At 55.0% G+C, this 7,932-nt stretch overlaps 1 protein-coding gene across 1 annotated transcript in view; it reads left to right on the forward strand.

Annotated features, from left to right (window-relative positions):
• Nucleotides 1-608: 608 nt before the first annotated feature.
• The window catches only part of CCDC120 (coiled-coil domain containing 120), a 10,618-nt gene continuing 3,294 nt past the window's right edge, over nucleotides 609-7,932 (forward strand). The window contains exons 1-9 of the mRNA XM_006758908.2: nucleotides 609-721; nucleotides 3,711-3,808; nucleotides 3,967-4,063; nucleotides 4,209-4,342; nucleotides 5,265-5,432; nucleotides 5,823-6,003; nucleotides 6,362-6,424; nucleotides 6,665-6,839; nucleotides 6,973-7,071. Of these exons, the coding sequence (XP_006758971.1) occupies nucleotides 4,015-4,063; nucleotides 4,209-4,342; nucleotides 5,265-5,432; nucleotides 5,823-6,003; nucleotides 6,362-6,424; nucleotides 6,665-6,839; nucleotides 6,973-7,071 (869 nt within the window). The 5' untranslated portion in view covers nucleotides 609-721; nucleotides 3,711-3,808; nucleotides 3,967-4,014. The remainder of the gene's footprint in view (nucleotides 722-3,710; nucleotides 3,809-3,966; nucleotides 4,064-4,208; nucleotides 4,343-5,264; nucleotides 5,433-5,822; nucleotides 6,004-6,361; nucleotides 6,425-6,664; nucleotides 6,840-6,972; nucleotides 7,072-7,932) is intronic.

Below are 7,932 nucleotides of genomic sequence, written 5' to 3' on the forward strand. Positions count from 1 at the left end.
TTTGCTGGGATGATTTCTCTTGGAACTGCAGAAGGTGGGAGTGTCTTGAGACCTGGTCTCTCTTTATTTTTTTTTAAAATATATTTTATTGATTTTTTACAGAGAGGAAGGGAGAAGGATAGAGAGTTAGAAACATCGATCTCTCTTTAGAAAAGTTGACCTTTCTCCCCAACTGGGCCACTGTTACCTCAGTGAGGGGAGGACTTGCTCTAAGGCCTTCCCATACCAATGCCTTGCCCTGGGGGTGGGGTGGGGGGAAGGTAAGGTCCTGAGGAATGTGACGAGGACTGCCAAGAGACACACAGATTTACACTCTGGGCCTCACCAGACCTTCATCCCCCAGCTCCCAGGTCATACCCTGGGCTGAGCAGGGTCTCATCTGGGAAATTGGGCAGCCCCAGAGGCAGCTACCACTGCCATCATCCTTAGCCCTTCTTCCCCAGCTCTCTGCTGGGGGTGTGGGGTGAGGAGGAAGGTCGAGGCTCTCTTCTTGGCTGTGCTGGACACCCTGAGGGTACCTGACCCTGAGATTGCCTCTAAGGGTGACCCGAGCCTCGGTGGCAGGCAAGTAAGGGTTAAAAGGTATGGGCCGGCCCAGTCCCTGGCCAGGTAGGCTGGGCCATTGCCTAGTGGGAGGCGGTCTAGGCAGCTGCCACTGCACTCACTGCTCACCGCCACTACCAGAGGGAGCCGGGCCTGGTGGAGACAACTATTTTTTCAGGTACCTGAAGCCACCCCACAGTACCTATCTGGTATTGGTGAGCACCTGGGAACATGGGCCCACAGGTTGGGGTGAGGAGGGTATGGGGTGTGTTAATGTTTCCTGCGGGGAAGAGCTAGTTCTGCACAAGAGGACAGCAAGGGAGGGCCTGAGTAGATGGGTGAAGCCCAAAATGTCCAATTTCCTTTCTTGGCATGAAGCTGATCCCTTGCCGGAAATGGAGGAAGGGAAGGGATCAGGGAGAAGAGAAGCCAGAGTCCCCCTTCTCCACTCCCCCGACTTCCTCTTTCCCCTTCCTTCTCTGTGGGAGTAGCCTCTGCCCGCCCTTAACCTGGGGCCCAGCCTCTCAGGAAAGCCCAGAACCCGCCTTCCTGCCTCCCTCACCCCCACCGCATCTGTTCACCTGGGGCAGCGGGCCCTTAGAATAGTGTGAACAGTCTAGACACTGAGAGTTTATTTGCTCCCAGGGTGGCAGGATGTGGAAATGGGGTCCCACTGAAGGTGTTGGGGTGCCACCCAGGTGAGGTGTCTTGGTTGTAAACAGTCATTATAGCCAGGAATTTCTTGGTTGTGGTGTCAGAAGGGCAGACCTGAAAAACCTGCTGGGCCCGCCTCGGTGTGGGAGTGTTCTCCGCAACTTTCTTGCTGCAGCCCATCCTGGGACAGCACAGGCCCACCATGGGAAAACCTGGGGTCTGGTATGGGAGGGTGTTGGGAGGGGGCTGCTGGGATCCCCTTCTTATCATCTCTGGGTGGGTATCTGGCAACCCCAGGCCCCGAGGCAAATGTGCCCAGGGCAGACATGCAGAGGCAGAGGTTTGGGAGCCAGGTGTGGGGGTGTGGGGCGTGGACCCTGTGTCTAGCCTGCCCAATGACCCCATGACTCAGGTCCTAGCTATGTCCCCAAGGTCAGCCTGACAGGGTGGAGTCAGGATTCCTTTCTGGACCCCATGTTGACTTCCAAGATGCTGTGAGCTCCAAGGGAAGGACGGCTTAAGGCAGCTTCATGTGAGATGTAGGACCAGCCCTGGCCAATGGGACCACCGGGGAGGAGTGGAGGTTTCCGTGAGGGCAAAAGGTTTAGGGGAGCCTTGGGAGGGTTCCTCAAACCCAAATGGAGGCTGGGTAGAAGGATCCTCAGGAGCCAAGGGGCAGAGAGGCTGGGCTGGGGCCTTCAGGAAACCCCGCTGTGTTGAGCAATGTCAGACCTCAGAGCATGGGCATGTGAGCGCCTCTGCAAAGCACACGCTGCTGCCTGGGTATGCGGAAGGGCTTTAGGTTCTGATCCCTGCCCCTGATGTTGAAGACAGGGAACCACAGAAGGGGACAGATCCTATGGGGCGGGTAGGAGGACTGCCGAGGCTTGGCCACGTCTCCCATTGTACGGATGGGGAGGGGGCTTGAATCCATGCTTGCTCAGTTGCCTGGGTCTTCTCCACACCTAGCCAGTATTTTGTAACAAGCTGGTAGGTTCAAGGTAGATGGGGATGGGACGTCTGTGACCTCCTGAGGCCCTCCCAGCTGCCTGCCACTGAGGTCAGGCCAGATGGTGGCAGGTGATGTCACCTGGCTGCCCAGCTGGGGACTGAGCAGGATGTGGGAGGGAGGGAGCAAACTCCAGAGGAGGGGATGAGGGCAGGGCTGATAGCCTGCCAAAGCAAGCCCCATGGTCAGCTAGGGCAGCTTGGGCCAGAGAGAGAGGCCGGAGGCAGTCGGCTTATTATCTGTATTTGTGGACTTCACTGTTCAAAGTCCCAGCAGGGTGACTTCACTCTGCTGGGTGTGGGACAGACTGGGGTGGGCAGAGGGGCTGGAGGGGTCCTGAAGCCAAGTGGACACTCTTCTCCCTGCCATACCAAAGCTGCAGGATAGAGTTGGGATGAGTAGCGACCCACAGATCTAGGCTCATTCCCTGGGCTGGCTGCCGCGTCATCCTTTTTAAATTTAATTTACTTTTTTATATTTTTATTGATTCCAGAGAAGAAGGGAGAAGGAGAGTTAGATAGAAACATCAATGATGAGAGAGAATCACTGATCAGCTGTCTCCTGCATGCCCCCTACTGGGGATCGAGCCCGCAACCCAGGCATGTGCCCTTGACCAGAATCAAATTCAGGACCCTTCAGTTCACAGGTCGACGCTCTATCCACTGAGCCAAACCAGCTAGAGCTCGTCCTCCTTTCATTCACCCAGCAGATCCAGTTGAGCACTTGCTGTGCACACAGAATCTCTCTGAGTGCCAGATACACTGATGAAAACAGGGCACACACATACCCTGTCCTCCTGAATGTATGAGGAAGACAGTCTCTTATTGGACAGCAGTTGTGAGGGAATGTAATGTGGGGGCCCAACTCTGGAAGTGACATTTAAGTCCTAGCATGTGAGAACCAGGGTCTGGTGTGGTGATAGGTGAAAAGAGCACTCCAGACAGCAGCCATAACCTGGGCAAAGGCCCTGAGGTCAGATTGGCTGTGACCTTATGAGGAATTGGTGGGGTTGGAGCAGCTCTAGTGATGGAGAATGTTAGACCGAAGGGGTGGCCTGGGCTCTATCCTTAGCCAGAGGCAAGTTTCTTCACCTCTGTGCCTTCCTCTCCTCATCTCTAAACTAGGGTTAGTGGCCCGGCCAGTGTGGCTCAGTGATTGAGTGTCGATCTATGAACCAGGAGGTCACGGTTTGATTACCGGTTAGGGCACATGCCTGGGTTGTGGGCTCAATCCCCAGTGTGGGATGTGCAGGATTCTCTTTCATCATTGATTCTTTCTCATCATTGATGTTTTTATCTCTCTCTCCCTCTCCCCTCCTCTCTGATATCAATAACAATATTAAAAAATAATAATAAACTGGGAGTAGTGATAATTACAAAACTGCCATGGTTGTGAAGATTAAAGGTGGCATATAAGGTAGTTCTTCCACGCACTCAGGTGCTTAAGGAAATGCCCACTGTTGTTCTAGTTGGTTGAATCTGTGACATTACTTCTCTTCCTCCAGGTGAGAATCCTGACTGGCCCATGGGCCTCTGAGGAGGCATCATAAGTCTGCCCAGCTCCCCACTTGCTGTGCTCCCACTCAATGGGAAGGGAACCAAGGTATGAGGGCCTGGTGGAGGCCAGATGTTGACATAGATTCTGAGAGGGCAGGTCAAGCAGGCGGGTGGGGTCAGGGTACCCCTTCTTCCCGGGGTGTGGGAAGCTGGGTGAGGGACCACACATGTGCTTCCTTAATGGTTCTCATGCATCACTACCAGGCCTTATCCCACCATAAGCCACGGCCTCGGCCTCTTGACAACACCAGGATGGAAGTCAAAGGTCAGCTGATCACCTCTCCCACTTTCAATGCCTCAGGTCGGTATCTGGTTCTCCTTCCTGCTGCCTCCTCCCCTGCTCTGAGTCACCACTTGCCTGCCCACTTGAGAAGGGCTGGTCTCTGGCCCTACAGGATGCAGGATGCTATGGCTGCACCACTGATCTTTGCTCCCTCTGTGTCCAGCTGCCCTGTTTGGGGAGGCCACTCCCCAGGTGAAGTCAGAGCGTCTGAGGGGACTGCTTGACCGGCAGCGGGCTCTACAGGAGGCCCTGAGCCTGAAACTTCAGGAGCTACGCAAAGTGTGCCTCCAAGAGGCGGTGAGAGCCTGGCCCTACGAGTGTCTGGTGTGGGAGGGGGTGGAGAATCCAGGGCCCCTAGGGAGGCAGACTGGGGTGGCCATTGCTGAGACATCTATCTGAGGTGCCAATTCCCTGTCACCCTCTAGCTCAACTTAGATGTCTTAGAATCAATGAAAAAGCCAATGGGGGCCCACCCCCCATCAACCATTTGAAGTCCAAAAAAAATGCAAAACAACCGTTATTTCCAAAACTTGGCAGTAAAACCTGACCTGACCTGACACAGGGTGATTTGGAGTGGTTATTCCCTCTTGGTGTGAATGTGCACACAGTCTGCCCGAAATAATAATGCAGGTCAGAGCATACAGCACCAGGCCCTGAAGGAGTGTTCTGTAATGCGCAGGTTATAGACTGAGTGTCTTTTTTGTTGTTGTTGCTGTTAATCCTCACCTGAAGATATTTTCTCCATTGATTTTTTGAGAGAGTGAAAGGGAAGGAGGGGGGACGGGAGAGAAAGAGAGAGGGGGGAAGAGAGAGAGAGATTGGTTACTGGCCAGGGCCCAGGCTGGGGATCGAACCTGCAACCCAGGTACATGCCCTTGACTGGGAATTGAACCCTAGACCCTTCAGTGTGCGGGCTGGCGCTCTAACCCGGCCAGGGCTAGACTGTGTGTCTTCATAAAAACTCAGAAATTCTGGATCTCAAAGCAAGTCTCCCCGCCTCCCATGCCCACTGCCCGGGATTTGGGTCAAGGGGTGAGAGTCCAGGCTGTGCACCTGCCTGGTGGAGAATTGGGAGGAGGAAGAGAAATAACAGGCAGGCGATGCCGAGCAGGACTGGGCTCCTACTAGGAATTCTGTAGCTTCTGGAGTCCTGACTGCTTAGCCCCCTCCCTCCAACTAACCCTTGATAGTCTCTGACTCCTGCTGCCTGCCCCCTCAGGAGCTGACTGGCCAGCTTCCCCCTGAGTGCCCGTTGGAGCCTGGTGAACGGCCGCAGTTGGTCCGACGGCGGCCCCCTGCAGCCCGAGCCTACCCGCCACCGCCCCCTAATCCAGTGCATCATTCCTTGTGCCCTGCTGAGGTGAGCAGATGGCCAGGGAGGACAGGTTGGGGATGAGACAGATACCGAGGAGGAGGAGCCTGGACCAGGAGTAGGGTTGCGTCCAGGGGAAGGAGAGGCCAGAATGCAAAGGGACAGGCCTTGAAGGAGGCGGGCGGGTTCCTGGTTTGAGAGAGGATACTGGTCCCCACCTGTGGGGAAGAGCCTCAGCCTTTGGAAGATAAATAGGCCCAGACTCTAATCAAGACAGGCTGTGCCTGCGCAGGGAATAAGCTCCATCCCCAGGAAGAACAGGCCCCACATCCAGTGTAGATGGCTCTCCACCGCCTGCTTCCTGTGCTTGGCATTTTCCGACTTTTGACGTGGTGTGCTAATTTCTTTACCTGCTAAAAAGTAACTCAGTTTACACAGGTGTTGATATTGATAAGTCACAACTAGAAAGGAGGTTTCATTACACAAAGCTATAATATAACTGCTCTCCGGAGGCTGCACGAGCTGGAGGAGCAGCTTGGGGACCTCCGAGCCCGCCTCGGTCTCCCCGTGCTCCCGCTGTCCACAGGGGCAGTCATCACAGCCCAGGGTGTCTGCCTGGGCACACGCCTCGCTCAGCTCAGCCAAGGTGAGCCAGGCTCCTGCACCTGCCCAGTGAAAGCAGGGGAATGGGCATTGGCTAGCGGGGGTGGGGGGTGGAGGTGGGGAAAGCCAGGGAAAAGTGGGCGCCAGGCAGAACCTGAGGGACCTGAACAGTGAGAGGAGTGGTGGTAATTTGGCTCCGGGCAATGGGGGGGTGGGGTGGGCATTGGGAACTGACCTATAGGCCCCAGGAAAGTTTGGGGCCAGGTCTCTGGTGGTCTGGGATTCAGGGAAAGGTGGATTCTTGGGGAGGGTGCAAGGTGGTGCGGAGATGGGCCAGTGGTATAAGGGGATGGCCCCAGGCCTGGTATTGATGGGCTGGGTCTCTCCCTTCTCGCCTGTAGAGGATGTAGTTCTCCACTCAGAGAGCAGCTCCCTCTCAGAGTCTGGGGCCAGCCACGATAATGGTGAGGACTCCCTCACCCAAACCCACCACCCTTTGATGTTCAGCCCCTCCCCTTCCTCTCCAGCTTCTCCTTAGCCACGCCCTGTCCTCCAGTGGGACTCCCCTCTTCACTTTCAGCCTGCTCAGCCCTGCCCAGCCCTCTTCCCCTCCTGCCTCCCCAGCCCCTGCCCTTTGCTTTACACACAACCTACCTGGCCCTCTCATTGAATTCTCCCCCACTGACTGTCTGTCTTCTACCCAGAGGATCCTCGTAGCTGCTTCCCTCTGGCTGAGCGCCCCTCGCCGCCCAAGACCTGGGACCAGCTGCGGGCAGTATCTGGGGGCAGCCCTGAGCGGCGAACCCCATGGAAACCACCCCCGTCAGATCTTTATGGTGACCTGAAGAGCCGACGGAACTCCGTGGCCAGCCCCACCAGGTGAGGTTCAGTCCCTTCCCTCCTTTCTCCGTGAGCCGGGAGTAGGGTCCTGAGCCTGGGCTGGCAGGAGGGCCTGCTGGCGGGAACAGTCTCTAATGTGGACCCCTACCCGGGCTTGCCCGTTTCTGTCTAGCCCTACACGCTCGCTGCCCAGGAGTGCCTCCAGTTTTGAGGGGCGAAGTGTGCCTGCCACCCCTGTCCTCACGCGGGGCGCTGGCCCCCAGCTCTGCAAGTAAGGGGGTTTGGGGGGTGGGTTTTAGGACCAGAGGAGGGAAACATTAGCTCTAAGTGGGACAGCATTCCAAAAGGTTGTGGGACATGAGAGGCTGGGCTTTGAAAGGTGAATAGGGATTGCTTGGTAGAGAAGAAGTGGGTGAGGATTTGAGGGCAGAAGCCCCAGCGATTGAGTATGGGCTTTTCTATGTATTTTGGACAAGTCATTTCCTGCCTGGCCAGTGTTGTTCAGTGGATTGAGTATTGTCCTATGCACTGGGAGGTCACTGGTTCGATTCCCGGTCAGGGCACATACCAGGTTTCAGTCTCGATCCCCAGTAGGGGGCATTCTGGAGGCAGTGGATCAATGTTTCTATCTCTCTCCCTCTCCCTTCCTCTCTCTAAAATCAATAAAAAAACAACACACGTATCATTTCCCATCTCTGAATCTTGGTCTCCTCATTTGTAAAATGGGAATAATAATATCTGCCTTTGATGTGGACATACTAAGTTCTGGTTAACTTGTACTGAGTACTGAGTGTCTGCTAGGGATCAGTGCATTGCCTGGTATCAACTCACTTCATCACCACAAGATCTCTATGAGGAGGTGCTATTGTTATTCCCATTTTATAGATGAGGAAACTGAGGCACAGAGAGGCTAGGCGACTTGTTAGCAAACCAAAGGCCTGGTATTTCAACCCAAAATTTGACTCTAGAGTCCATGCTTTTTATTTATTTATTTATTAAATCTTTATTGTTCAGTTTATTACAGATGTTCATCTCTCCCCCCACCCCCTCATAGCTCCCCTCCACCAGTTCCCATCGCACCCCAGGCCTTCACCACCCCCACACTGTCCTCGTCTATAGGTGTGAGATGGTT

Source organism: Myotis davidii, unplaced genomic scaffold (genome assembly GCF_000327345.1).
Source record: "Myotis davidii unplaced genomic scaffold, ASM32734v1 scaffold855, whole genome shotgun sequence".
Taxonomy (NCBI): Eukaryota; Metazoa; Chordata; class Mammalia; order Chiroptera; family Vespertilionidae; genus Myotis; species Myotis davidii.